Here is a 15,926-nt window from a genome sequence, read left to right on the forward strand (position 1 = left end):
CAGGACCTTGAAATGCTTCTTACGAAGCCACTCCTTCGTTGCCCAGGCGGTGTGTTTGGGATCATTGTCATGCTGAAAGACCCAGCCACGTTTCATCTTCAATGCCCTTGCTGAGGGAGGTTTTCACTCAAAGGAGGAGGTTTTCACTCAAAATCTCACAATACATGGCCCCATTCATTCGTTCCTTTACACTGATCAGTTGTCTTGGTCCCTTTGCAGAAAAACAGCCCCAAAGCATGATGTTTCCACCCCCATGCTTCACAGTAGGTATGGTGTTCTTTGGATGCAACTCAGCATTCTTTGTCCTCCAAACACGACGAGTTGAGTTTTTACCAAAAAGTTATATTTTGGTTTCATCTGACCATATGACATTCTCCCAATCTTCTTCTGGATCATCCAAAATGCTCTCTAGCAAACTTCAGACAGGCCTGGACATGTACTGGCTTAAGCAGGGGGACACGTCTGGCACTGCAGGATTTGAGTCCCTGTAGTGTGTTACTGATGGTAGGCTTTGTTACTTTGGTCCCAGCTCTCTGCAGGTCTTTCACTAGGTCCCCCCGTGTGGTTCTGGGATTTTTGCTCACCGTTCTTGTGATAATTTTGACCCCACAGGGTGAGATCTTGCGTGGAGCCCCAGATCGAGGGAGATTATCAGTGGTCTTGTATGTCTTCCATTTCCCTGGTGCAGGTCTACAATTTTGTTTCTGGTGTCCTTTGACAGCTCTTTGGTCTTGGCCATAGTGGAGTTTGGAGTGTGACTGTTTGAGGTTGTGGACAGGTGTCTTTTATACTGATAACAAGTTCAAACAGGTGCCATTAATACAGGTAACGAGTGGTGGACAGAGGAACCTCTTAAAGAAGAAGTTACAGGTGAGAGCCAGAAATCTTGCTTGTGTGTAGGTGACCAAATACTTATTTTCCACCATAATTTGCCAATAAATTCATAAAAAATCCTACAATGTGATTTTCTGGATTTTTTTTCTCATTTTGTCTGTCATAGTTGAAGTGTACCTATGATGAAAATTACAGGCCTCTCTCATCTTTTTAAGTGGGAGAACTTGCACAATTGGTGGCTGACTAAATACTTTTTTGCCCCACTGTAATGTGTCCGCCATCGTTTCCTATGACCGAAAATATCTTCTGGACATCAGAACAGTGGTCACTAACCAGGATGTGGATGAGGATTTCTACTTCAATGAGTCGGCGGCGCAGGACACCCCGGACTAGACTAGGACTATCCCTGACACTCAGGAACAGGAAGTGATGGTGTAAGAGAGGCCGACGTGCGGGCACCCTGGCGAAACTACGTCGGCGAGTAAATAAATCGCCAATGTGCAATCACTGGAGAACTGGACGAGCTCCCTTCGAGTTAGATAAGCTGTAGACCAGTGGTTCTCAACTGGTTTTGCCTGGGGCCCCAAATTTGACAAGGACAATTTATTCACAAACCAATATTATGGACTGTTAATGATTGCATTTTGTAATGTTGTATTGCAGCTGCCTTCTTGGGCAGGCTTCACTTGCAAAGACTGTCTCACTGGGCTACTATTATGGTATTAAATAAAATCATTACACAGACATATTAGCTGAGAAAACATTTATAACCAATTCAAGAGAATAAGCCATTTAATTAGGCGACCAGTTCAGGGGTGGGGTGTAATAAATGATCAGACTCAGAACATGACATTAAAACCAGTCCAATAATGTTAGTGAACAGTAACACACACCAGTCCAATAATGTTAGTGAACAGTAACACACACCAGTCCAATAATGTTAATGAACAGTAACACACACCAGTCCAATAATGTTAGTGAACAGTAACACACACCAGTCCAATAATGTTAGTGAACAGTAACACACACCAGTCCAATAATGTTAGTGAACAGTAACACACACCAGTCCAATAATGTTAGTGAACAGTAACACACACCAGTCCAATAATGTTAATGAATAGTAACACATAAGTGTTTAAAATAGAAAAAAAACTATCTTAGTATTTTTTTTATCATCAATTACCATGTGAATAGTTTCACAACCTTGAAGTTTTTTTAAAAGGTGTAAGTTAACCAGTTCAATAAAATGTCATATGAATGTCATAATTAATTAACAATAACAATTGACATAGTGAACAAGAACTCATGAACCTGTTTATTTATTGTGTGCGGGGCCTATCAGTGGGAAAGCTGGGGGTGTTTCTTCAGTTTGATACGTTTATTGAAGTCCGGGGTTAACAGGGACACTCGGAGGTCATTCTGGCTGTCCAGTTTGTTTCTTCTTTTAGTTTTCAGCACGGCCATAGCAGAGAAGCCACTTTCACACAGATATGTAGTGCTGAACGATAGCATGGTTCTGATTGCACGACAGGCAAGAGCAGGATACTCTCCCACTACGCTGCTCCAGAACTGTGGCAGTGTCATTTCCAGGGCACATGCTCAGTCCGTGATCAAAATGACAGTTCCAACAGCTGTCATCTTAATTGCTTGGCAACATGACGCATCCCATCTCCATTCAAAATGGGGTCGCGTATCCAGTCATCTTGTCTCCTGTTCTCCTCCGGGGAGTAGTCGCAAAACTTTCCCTGCAGCTTGACAAGATACTGTTTAATGTTGTTTTTCAGTGTGTCGCCGTGCAACTTGTTGATCAGATTCTGAATCTCAAAATCAGCATTGGGAAACATGTCAATCCTCCCGTTAGGAACATGCTTTGACAAAACGGTAAGCTTCATCTTTAAGGCATCCACTTTATCCATCTGTTCAAATTGATTGTGCCCCCTCCCTTGCATTGACACATTGAGAGAACTCAGATGATCAAAAATATCCACCAGGTAGACAACCTGCACCAGCCATTCCTCACAATTGAAATGTTTGGCCAGAGGTGACTTGTTTTCCGAAAGATACGCAGCAATCTCCACGTGAAGCTCATAAAAGCGACCCAACACTTTACCCCAGAGCCAGCGGACCTCTGCATGATAAAGCACCTGCTGGTGCTCGCTCCCCATATACCTGCAGAAGGCCTGTAAACACCTGCTGGTGCTCGCTCCCCATATACCTGCAGAAGGCCTGGAAACACCTGCTGGTGCTCGCTCCCCATATACCTGCAGAAGGCCTGGAAACACCTGCTGGTGCTCGCTCCCCATATACCTGCAGAAGGCCTGGAAACACCTGCTGGTGCTCGCTCCCCATATACCTGCAGAAGGCCTGGAAACACCTGCTGGTGCTCGCTCCCCATATACCTGCAGAAGGCCTGGTAACACCTGCTGGTGCTCGCTCCCCATATACCTGCAGAAGGCCTGTAAACACCTGCTGGTGCTCGCTCCCCATATACCTGCAGAAGGCCTGGAAACACCTGCTGGTGCTCGCTCCCCATATACCTGCAGAAGGCCTGGAAACACCTGCTGGTGCTCGCTCCCCATATACCTGCAGAAGGCCTGGAAACACCTGCTGGTGCTCGCTCCCCATATACCTGCAGAAGGCCTGGTAACACCTGCTTTTCGTGGAACTGTTTTTGATATAGTTGACACACTTGATCACATCCTGGAGAGTGGCGTGGAGGTCAGGCACCATGTATTTCGCTGCCAATGCCTCCCTGTGTAGGAAGCAGTGGTTCCACTGGTGCTCTCTCCATGATTCGCTTTACTACTCTGGAGTGCTTTCCCGTCATGGCAGATGCCCCATCAGTGGTCACACCAACTCAGCCATCCCAGGCCAGTCCCCCGGAGCCCAGGTACAGTAGATGTCCATTGTGTTAAAGACAGCCTCTGCACAACTGAGCAAGAGGACAAGTACATTAGAGTGTCTAGTTTGAGAAACAGACGCCTCACAAGTCTTCAACTGGCAGCTTCATTAAATAGTACCTGCAAAACACCAGTCTCAATGTCAACAGTGAAGAGGCAACTCCGAAATGCTGGCCTTCTAGGCAGAGTACCTCTGTCCAGTGTCTGTGTTCTTTTGCCCATCTTAATCTTTTCTATTTATTGGCCAGTCTGAGATATGGCTTTTTCTTTGCAACTCTGCCCAAAAGGCAACAACCCGGAGTCGCCTCTTCGACGTTGAGACTGGTGTTTTGCTGGTACTATTTAATGAAGCTGCCAGTTGAGGACTTGTGAGGCATCTGTTTATTTACATCCATTGTATAATCATTGTAATTAATCCAAATTATATCCAAACCTAAAAGAAAATGATTACAAACCTAAAAAGTGACTTTTGTTGCCAACTATGTAAAAATAGCCTATAAAGCGAACAATTAAAAACATTGCAGCCTGCAGGTAGAAATTATCCTGATAAAAATGTATTTCCTATAAATCACATTGGCTTTGCATGGCCTGTCTGCAACAAACTTGAAACATTGTGTAAACTATTTGCTAATTGGTCCGGCCCAAAGCTTGAACTAGCGAACTTGCAATATTTTATCAAATATTCTGCACCCTCAGAGACTTGGAAAAATTCTCAAATACATTGAGGAAAAAAACAGACTTAGTTTGCTTGATGTTTGAGGTGAAGAAAACATTAGTTTGAGAAGCGCCACAGCTCATTAGTGGTGGGGCGTTAAGCCAATCAGAAATACTATCAGATTGTCACGATCGTCGTATGGAAGAGACCAAAGCCCAGCGTGGTTAGAATACATTCTTCTTTATTAATGAAGAACACAAAGAACACTTAAACAAAAAACAACAAAACGAAGAAGATGAACGTGACCGCTATATAAACAATGTGCTAACGTGCAACATAACATAGACAATAACCCACGAAACACTCAAAGAATATGGCTGCCTAAATATGGTTCCCAATCAGAGACAACGATAAACACCTGCCTCTGATTGAGAACCACTCCAGGCAACCATAGACTTTTCTAGACAACTATACTACACCACAATCCCATAGCCTACAAAAAAACCCTAGACAAAAACACACCACATAAATAACCCATGTCACACCCTGGCCTGACCAAAATAATAAAGAAAACACAAAATACTTAGACCAGGGCGTGACAAAAAGGCACATGACAGCCCACTTGGAGTTGTCCAAAAGGCACCTAAAGGACTCTTAGACCATGAGAAACAAGATTCTCTGGTCTGATGAAACCCAAGATTGAACTATTGTGCCTGAATGTGGAGGAACCAGGCACCGCTCATCACCTGGCCAATACCATGCCTATGGTGAAGCATGGTGGCAGCAGCATCATGCTGTGGGGATGTTTTTCAGCGTCAGGGACTGGGAGACTAGTCAAGATAGAGGGAAAGATGAATGGAGCAAAGTACAGAGAGATCCTTGATGAAAACCTGCTCCAGAGTGCTCAGGACCTCAGACTGGGGTGAAGGTTCATCTTCCAACAGGACAACGACCCTAAGCACACAGCCAAGACAACACAGGAGTGGCTTGGGACAAGTCTCTGAATGTCCTTGAGTGGCCCAGCCAGAGTCTGGACTTGAACCCGATCGAAGAGACCTGAAAATAGTCCAGCAACGCTCCCCATGCAACCTGACAGAGCTTGAGAGGATCTGCGGTTAAGAATGGGAGAAACTCACCAAATACAGGTGTGCCAAGCCTGTAGCGTCATACCCAAGAAGACTCGAGACTGTAATCGCTGCCAAAGGTGCAAAGTAGTGAGTAAAGGGTCTGAATACTTATATAAATGTAATATTTCTGTTTTTTATTGTTGATACATTTGCAAACATGTCGTAAAACCCTTTTTTTGCTTTGTCATTATAGGGTAAAGAGAGACCTAAGACAACAACATAGCATGGTAGCAACACAAGAAAACACAGCATGGTAACAACACAACATGACAACAACGTGGTAGCAACACCACATGGCAGCAGCACAACATGGTAGCAGCACAAAACATGATGCAAACATTTTTGGGAACAGACAACAGCACGAAGGCAAGAAGGTAGAGACAATAATACATCACACGAAGCAGCCACAACTGTCAGTAAGAGTGTCCATAATTGAGTCTTTGAATGAAAAGATGGGAGATAAAAGCTGCCCAGGTTGAGTGTTTTCTGCAGCTCGATCCAGTCGCTAACTGAAGCGAACTGAAAAGAGGAGCGACCCAGGGATGTGTGTGCTGTGGCGACCTTTAACAGAACGTGACTGGCAGAACAGATGTTGTATGTGGAGGACGAGGGCTGCAGTAGATATCTCAGATAGGGGGGAGTGAGGCCTAAGAGGGTTTTATGAATAAGCATCAACCAGTGGGACTTGCGACAGGTACACAGAGATGGCCAGTTTACAAAGGAGTATAGAGTGCAGTGATGTGTCCCATAAGAAGCATTGGTGGCAAATCTGATGACTGACTGGTAAAGAACATCTAGTGATGAAGCCAGTCAAGGTTCTCTCAATGGTGCTGGAACCTCCCTCGGGAGGTAGACTGGTCGGCATTTAACAAATCAGGTATTCCATTTTCAACCTCTCCCTGACCCAGTCTGTAATACCTACAATACCTACCACTGGTGGTGGTCAGATTTGCCACCAATGCTTCTTATAGGACACATCACTGCAAGAATGCGAAGGTAACCTGTCTAAATGACTATCGCCCCGTAGCACTCACGTCTGTAGCCATGAAATGCTTTGAAAGGCCGGTCATGGCTCACATCAACACCATCATCCCAGACACTCTGGACCCACTCCAATTCGCATACCGACCCAACAGATCCACAGGTGATGCAATCTCTATTGCACTCCACACTGCTCTTTCCCACCCGGACATGAGGAACACCTATGTGAGAATGTTGTTCATTATCTACAGCTCAGAGTTCCACACCATAGTGCCCTCTAAGTTCATCACTAGGCTAAGGACTTTGGGACTGAACACTGAAACTGGATCCTGGGGCCCGAGTTCCCTGCCATGCAGGACCTCTATCCTAGCGGTGTCAGAGGAAGGCCTTAAAAATGGTCAAAGATTCCAGCCACCCAAATCATAGACTGATCCCCTTCCTACCGCAAGGCAAGCTGTACCGATGCACCATGTCTGGAACCAACAGGACCCTGAACAGCTTCAACCCCAAGCGATAATACTGCTAAATAGTTGGAAAAACAGTCAACCAAATAGCTACTCGGACTATATGCATTGGCTTTTTTGCACCAACTTGTTTTACTCATCACATACTCTGCTGTTACTGTTAATTATCTATCCTGTTGCCTAGTCACTCTATTCCTAGTTATATGTACTGTACATATCTACCTCAATTACCTCGTACCCCTGCACATTGACTAGGTACTGCTACCCTGTGTATATAGCCGAGTTGTCATTACTCATCACATACTCTGCTGTTACTGTTAATTATCTATCCTGTTGCCTAGTCACTCTATTCCTAGTTATATGTACTGTACATATCTACTTGAATTACCTCGTACCCCTGCACATTGACTAGGTACTGCTACCCTGTGTATATAGCCAAGTTGTTTTACTCATCACATACTCTGCTGTTACTGTTAATTATCTATCCTGTTGCCTAGTCACTCTATTCCTAGTTATATGTACAGTACATATCTACCTCAATTACCTCGTACCCCTGCACATTGACTAGGTACTGCTACCCTGTGTATATAGCCGAGTTGTCAATACTCATTATGTATTTATTATTACTTTTATTATTATGGATTATTACTTTTCTATTATTTCTCTATTTTCTCTCTCTGCATTGTTGGGAAGGGCCCGTAAGAAAGCATTTCTCTGTTAGTCTCCACCTGTTGTTTACGAAGCATATGACAAATAACATTAGATTTGATACGAGGCCTGTGCCCTGCGTCTGGTGCTTTGTGCAGACAATTTCATGACTCACTGGCCTCTTTGTGATTAGTTTGCTTTCTGAACAAAACAAAGTACCAAGATGTCTATGTCTAGTTTTTTTTTTTTTACCTCAGAGGCAGGGCTAAAGGGTTATTTGGAGTACAGATTCAGAGTGAGGACACACACACACACACACACACACACACACACACACACACACACACACACACACACACACACACACACACACACACACACACACACAGGCCTCCCACATCACCTTACACCCAGCTGATAAGTGTGTATATTTGTCTTTATAACCATCAGCATCCACACACAACAGAGAGAGAGAGAGTGATATAGTGTGTGCGTGTGTTTTCTTACCCTCTGTGCTGAGTCCAGGGCTGGAGGTAAACTGGGCCACATCTACAATCTTCACAGCAAACTGCTGTCCTGTGTCTCTGTTGATACATCTCCTCACCACGCTGAACGGACCCCTGCACAGGAAAGAACACACACACCTTAACATCTCAATCATTTATACCTAGGACAGAACACCTTAACATCTCAATCATTTATACCTAGGACAGAACACCTTAACATCTCATACCGTCATACATAGGACAGAACACCTTAACATCTCAATCATTTATACCTAGGACAGAACACCTTAACATCTCAATCATTTATACCTAGGACAGAACACCTTAACATCTCATACCTATATACCTAGGACAGAACACCTTAACATCTCATACATTTATATCTAAGATAGAACACCTTAACATCTCATACCTTTATACCTAGGACAGAACACCTTAACATCTCATACCTTTATACCTAGGACAGAACACCTTAACATCTCATACCTAGGACAGAACACATTAACATCTCATACCTTTATACCTAGGACAGGACACCTTAACATCTCATACCTTTATACCTAGGACAGAACACCTTAACATCTCATACATAGGACAGAACACCTTAACATCTCCTACATTTATACCTAGGACAGAACACCTTAACATCTCAATCATTTATACCTAGGACAGAACACCTTAACATCTCATACCTAGGACAGAACACCTTAACATCTCATATATTTATACCTAGGACAGAACACCTTAACATCTCATACCTAGGACAGAACACATTAACATCTCATACCTTTATACCTAGGACAGGACACCTTAACATCTCATACCTTTATACCTAGGACAGAACACCTTAACATCTCATACATAGGACAGAACACCTTAACATCTCCTACATTTATACCTAGGACAGAACACCTTAACATCTCAATCATTTATACCTAGGACAGAACACCTTAACATCTCATACCGTCATACCTAGGACAGAACACCTTAACATCTCAATCATTTATACCTAGGACAGAACACCTTAACATCTCAATCATTTATACCTAGGACAGAACACCTTAACATCTCAATCATTTATACCTAGGACAGAACACCTTAACATCTCATACCTTTATACCTAGGACAGAACACCTTAACATCTCATACATTTATATCTAAGATAGAACACCTTAACATCTCATACCTTTATACCTAGGACAGAACACCTTAACATCTCATACCTTTATACCTAGGACAGAACACCTTAACATCTCATACCTAGGACAGAACACCTTAACATCTCATATATTTATACCTAGGACAGAACACCTTAACATCTCATACCTAGGACAGAACACATTAACATCTCATACCTTTATACCTAGGACAGGACACCTTAACATCTCATACCTTTATACCTAGGACAGAACACCTTAACATCTCATACATAGGACAGAACACCTTAACATCTCCTACATTTATACCTAGGACAGAACACCTTAACATCTCATACCTTTATACCTAGGACAGAACACCTTAACATCTCATACATAGGACAGAACACCTTAACATCTCATACATTTATACCTAGGACAGAACACCTTAACATCTCATACATTTATACCTAGGACAGAACACCTTAACATCTCATACATAGGAGAGAATACCTTAACATCTCATACCTTTATACATAGGACAGAACACCTTACCATCTCATCATTAAATACAAAAGAAACACAAATAGTGGGTTGTATATATTGTAAGAACCTTTTAACTGTACCCCTTTTGATTTACAGTACCAGTCAAAAGTTGGGACACACCTACACATTCAAGGGTTTGACTTTATTTGTACTATTTTCTACATTGTAATAATAGTGAAGACATCAAAACTCTGAAACAACACATATGGAATCATGTAGTAACCAAAAAAGTGTTAAATAAATCAAAATATATTTTATATTTGAGATTCTTCAAAGTAGCCACCCTTTGCATTGAGGACAGCTTTGCACACTCTTGGCATTCTCTCAACCAGCTTCACATGGAATGCTTTTCCAACAATCTTGAAGGAGTTCCCACATTTGCTGAGCACTTGTTGGCTGCTTTTCCTTCACTCTGTGGTCCAACTCATCCCAAACCATCTCAATTGGGTTGAGGTCAGGTGATTTCGGAGGCCAGGTCATCTGATGCAGTACTCCAACACTCTCCTTCTTGGTCAAATAGCCCTTACACAGCCTTGAGGTGTGCTGGGTCATTGTCCTGTTGATAAACAAATGATAGTCCCACTAAGCTCTAACCAGTTGGGATGGAGTATCGCTGCAGAATGCTGTGGTAGCCATGCTGGGTAAGTGTGCCTTGAATTCTAAATAAATCACTGACAGTGTCTCCAGCAAAGCACCCCCACACCTCCTCCTCCATGCTTTACAGTTGGAACCTCACATGCGGAGATCATCTGTTCACCTCTCTGCGTCTCACAAAGACACGGCGGTTGGAACCAAAAATCTCAAATGTGGACTCATCAGACCAAAAGGACAGATTTCCACCGGTCTAATATCCATTGCTTGTGTTTCTTGGCCCAAGCAAGTCTCTTCTTCTTCTTGGTGTCTTTTAGCAGTGGTTTCTTTGCAGCAAATCGACCATGAAGGCCTGATTCATGCAGTTTCCTCTGAATAGTTGATGTTGAGATGTGTCTGTTACTTGAACTCTGTGAAGCATTTATTGCCAAAACAATTAGGAGATAGATGTGCTCAAAGCTGACCAATTTTGCAAACCCCATGAGACATCCATGTCTTCAACACTGGAAAATATAAATATTTGAGTTTGAAGGGGTGCGGTCAAAAAGTGATTGAAATCAAATAGAAAGACCCTAGTACAAGTATAGTCTTTAACAGACTAATGTATTCATTCAATTGTTCCTTAACGTCTCTGCAGTACCCAAAAGCAAGACATTGAGGCTGCATATGAATACACTATATAAAACACACACAACCCAAGCACTCTAGTTTAGATAAGAGAGTTGAGGTCAGTTCCATCAGATTCAGTCAGTTCTGATGTTGAATCATTCTAAGATGAGGAAAATGTAAACCACACCAGTGACCTTAACACAGATGGAGTTGACCCTGAGTCAGTGAGAGGTGTTTAGTGAATACAAGGTTTCCGCTGCCCTCGCAGACCTCTCACAGTAGCTTGGCAGTTGGCACAGAGCAGAAGGCACACACACACCCTCACACATACACACACACACAGAGAGACACACACACACATTCCTTGGAAAGCAGAGCCTCTCCTGCCTCAGGTGTGTGTATGCTAGACAACGTCTGATTAAAGATGACCCAGTTCACACACACCCTCAGAGAATACAAAGAGACTGAATATGAGTGTGAGTGCGTATGGGTGGGTGGGTGGGTGCGTTTGTGCATGCGTGTGGGACAGTTTGAGCGCATTGCTGTCGCTCTCCTTTCATATTCCCTCCCTGCCCGACTCCCCACTTCTCTCCTCCTCCCCATCCCCATCTCTTCAATTCAATTAAAAGGGCTTTGTTGGCATGAGAAACATATGTTTACATTGCCAAAGCAAATGAAATCGACAAAAACAAAAGGGAAATAAGATAAATGAACAAACAATCAGAAATGAACAGTAAACATTACACACACACGCGTTTTTAAATAATATAGACGTTTCAAATGGTATATTATTGTCTATATACAATGTGCAATGTAACAATGTGCAATGTAACAATGTGCAATGTAACAATGTGCAATGTAACAATGTGCAAAACGAACAGGAAAATAAGGGGTCTTTCTCTATGCTGTTAGTGAGCTTTTAACCAGGGGACAGAGAAAACCTATTGACACATATTTCCGTTGAGCATTTGGGAATATTCTACTAAACACACACAATCAATGTCATCACCAAGCGGCAGTCAAAACTAGTTCGATGAACAGCTCTCCAGCCTGTGTGTGTGTGTGTGTCTGTGTTTTACCATCTCTGGGCAGTGTTTCTCTGTACATCACCCATCTGAAGCTAAGCAGCTTTAATCTGATCAACCATCTGCTATACACACACACACACACTCACACACACACACACACACACACACACACACACACACACACACACACACACACACACACACACACACACACACACACACACACACACACACACACACACACACACACACACACACTCACACTTAGATAGCAATAACGCTGAGTAAAGTGTAATCATTTTGACCTGGCTGCCTGTCATTTTTTATGGAGGTCAAAATCCATTCCAATAACCAAGCTCACACACTCACACGTGCACATTCAGGCACACAGGAACACTGCATATGAGAAGTAGAGTTAGTGCATTTGTTCAAGTTCTATATTCTCTGCTGGAGTTCCCTTAGAAACAAGGCAGCACCTTCTCTCTGAAGGCGTGAAACCCAATAGCATACAGTTACAGTTAATGAATAAACAATGACTCCACAGCTTCCCCTCCAAGAGATAGGAGATATAGCCTACAGGAGAGAGGAAGGAATAGAGAGAGTAGGAGAATGTGGAAGAGAAAGAATCAGCGAGAGAGAGAGAGAGAGAGAGAGGAAGATGAGGATTAGTGTATAGGATTGCTCCCTTTGGACGTTGGTCAGGGAGCAGAGACAGAAACGCCTACATCTTCAGAGGAAGAGGGATGGTGAAGTCTACATTTGTGTGTTTGTGTGTGTGTGTGACAGCAAGAGAGAGCTGGTGAGACCGAGGGTACTGCAGAAGTCTCTCTGAGCATAACAGGGACATTTATTGTGCAATAAATAAAGAATATAAATACACACACAGCATAACTCCTGGCAGAGCTCCTGGGTCAACAGCTTAGCGAAAGGAAACATTCCGAGGTTTCCACGGCTGAAGTCACATGAAAGACATTTGGATTTAACGGTTGTTTGATCGGTAATTAGCAACGGTGTTAGCCACTGAAAACACACACTGTAAATTCCTCCTCAGCCCAGCTCATGCATCTGTAACCAGGCAGATGTGCTCTGATGTTGTGGCCAGAGAGAGGAGCGAGCGAGAGCTATCCTTAAACTCTAACATCATCCTCAGCTCAAAACAGAACAAACACCAAATTGAGACTGCATGCATAATTCTTCAAAAATATCCTCCATGTACAAACGTAAATTCTACAACCACCTAAAAGGAAACGATTCCCAAACCATCAGTTTCAGATAAATGAACCTGGAGAAAGCAAGCTGGTCCTGGGGCTCTGTTCACAAACACAAACAGACCCCACAGAGCACCAGGACAGCAACACATTTAGACCCAATCGAATGATGAGAAAACAAAAAGATAATTACTTGACACATTGGAAAGAATAGACAAAAAAAAAACAGAGCAAACTATAACGCTATTTGGCACTAAACAGAGAATACACAGTGGCAGAATACCTGACCACTGTGACTGACCCAAAATGAAGGAAATGTTTGACTACGTACAGACTCAGTACAAAGCATAGCCTTGCTATTGAGAAAGGCCGCAGAAGGCAGAGCTTGTTCTCAAGTTGAAGACAGGCTATATCCACACTATCCACACAATGAGGTGGAAACTGAGCTGCACATCCTAACCTCCAAATGTATGACCATAGAGACACATATTTCCCTCAGGTTACACAGACCCACAAATCTAATTTTGATAAACTCCCATATCTATTGGGTGAAATACAGTGGGGCAAAAAAAGTATTTAGTCAGCCACCAATTGTGCAAGTTCTCCCACTTAAAAAGATGAGAGGCCAGTAATTTTAATCATAGGTACACTTAAACTATGACAGACAAAATGAGAAAAAAAATCCAGAAAATCACATTGTATGATTTTTTATGAATTTATTAGCAAATGATGATGGAAAATAAGTATTTGGTCAATGACAAAAGTTTCTCAATACTTTGTTATATACCCTTTGTTGGCAATGACAGAGATCAAACGTTTTCTGTAAGTCTTCACAAGGTTTTCACACACTGTTGCTGGTATTTTGGCCCATTCCTCCATGCAGATCTCCTCTAGAGCAGTGTTTTGGGGCTGTTGCTGGGCAAGACTTTCAACTCCCTCCAAAGATTTTCTATGGGGTTGAGATCTGGAGACTGGCTAGGCCACTCAAGGACCTTGAAATGCTTCTTACGAAGCCACTACTTCGTTGCCCGGGCGGTGTGTTTGGGATCGTTGTCATGCTGAAAGACCCAGCCACGTTTCATCTTCAATGCCCTTGCTGATGGAAGGAGGTTTTCACTCAAAATCTCACGATACATGGCCATTCATTCAAACAGCACTTTCGTGCGTTTTGCCAGGAGCTCTTCGTTGTGCGTCAAGCATTGCGCTGTTTATGACTTCAAACTTATCAACTCCCGAGATGAGGCTGGTGTGACCAAAGTGGAATGGCTGGCTAGTTAGCGCGCGCTAATAGCGTTTCAAACTTCACTCGCTCTGAGCCTTGGGGTGGTTATTTCACTTGCTCTGCAAGGGTAACGCTGCTTCGATGTGGTGGCTGTGGTCATTGTGTTGCTGGTTCGAGCCCAGTGAGGAGCGAGGAGAGGGACGGAAGCAATATTAAAGTGCCTATAAGAACATCCAAAAGTCAAAGGTTAATGAAATACAAATGGTATAGAGGGAAATAGTCCTATAATAACTACAACCTACAACTTCTTACCTTGAAAAATTGAAGACTCATGTTAAAAGGAACCACCAGCTTTCATATGTTCTCATGTTCTGAGCAAGGAACTGAAACGTTAGATTTCTTACATAGCACATATTGCACTTTTACGTTCTTCTCCAACACTGTTTTCGCATTATTTAAACCAAATTGAACATGTTTCATTATTTACTTGAGGCTAAATTGATTTTATTGATGTATTATATTAAGTTATAATAAGTGTTAATTCAGTATTGTTGTAATTGTCATTATTACAAATACATTTGTTTATTTTTGTATTTTTTTTAAATCGGCCCGATTAATCGGTATCAGCTTCTTTGGTCCTCCAATAATCGGTATCGGCGTTGAAAAATCAGTCGGTCGACCTCTGCTCTATACTGACACTTAGCTTGTTTGATTGCCTTACGGAGGGAATAGCTACACTGTTTGTATCGGTCATGTTTCCGGTCACCTTGCCCTGGTTAAAAGCAGTGGTTCGCGCTGCTCACCAGCATGCATGCTGCTGAGGAGAGCTGGCGGATTAGGGTTGGACCGGCAGTTGTTCCTCATGAGGCTGGAGAGGCTGAGTACAGGTCTCTCTGATTTTTACTCTGCAGTGCTGAGGACCTGGAAGATGCTAAGGCTCACACGAGAAGGGGGAGCCTGGGCTGTGGTTGTGGGAAGAGCCTATAATCTTCCACAATCCAGCCCTTCTTTTGAGATTGGTTCAATCAGCCCCCCTGCAGAAGCGACTGATGGCAGCTAAGGCCGGGTAACATGCGGCTGCTGGGGAAGGAAGGGTTGAAAACCCAGGAAGTCCTGGCACAACAAACAGGACTAACATCTCTTAGGCTGTTGGAGAGATTCCTGGGCGAGGTCGAGGAGGCAGTGTCTGAGCCGGTAAGGGGGGGTGTTTGAGTGGTGGAGGGGCCACCACTGTTTCCGCCACTGCAGGTGACGACAGAGACTGGGGACTGGCAAGGGGGTCTGGAGGACTTGTTGGACTTTTACACTCTGAGCCAGGGGGAGTTTGGGGGAGTGGGAGGTAAAGCCCTTTACAACCTTTCCATTAAGGTGAGGAACATTAGGAACCTAACAAGAGTGAAGGCACATCAGTGGTAGGTGATATGTGGGGAGGAGAGTATGGTCGGTTTTAGATGGAGGGGGCTCTACAAAG

At 43.3% G+C, this 15,926-nt stretch overlaps 1 protein-coding gene across 17 annotated transcripts in view; it reads right to left on the reverse strand.

Moving 5' to 3' along the window:
• The window catches only part of LOC110501351 (peripheral plasma membrane protein CASK), a 206,929-nt gene that overhangs the window by 110,693 nt on the left and 80,310 nt on the right, over window positions 1–15,926 (reverse strand). For all 17 annotated transcript variants that reach the window (XM_036958671.1, XM_036958677.1, XM_036958670.1 and 14 more), the window contains exon 2: window positions 8,117–8,229. In XM_036958671.1, the coding sequence (XP_036814566.1) occupies window positions 8,117–8,229 (113 nt within the window). The remainder of the gene's footprint in view (window positions 1–8,116; window positions 8,230–15,926) is intronic.

Source organism: Oncorhynchus mykiss, chromosome 22, assembly GCF_013265735.2.
Source record: "Oncorhynchus mykiss isolate Arlee chromosome 22, USDA_OmykA_1.1, whole genome shotgun sequence".
Classification (NCBI taxonomy): Eukaryota; Metazoa; Chordata; class Actinopteri; order Salmoniformes; family Salmonidae; genus Oncorhynchus; species Oncorhynchus mykiss.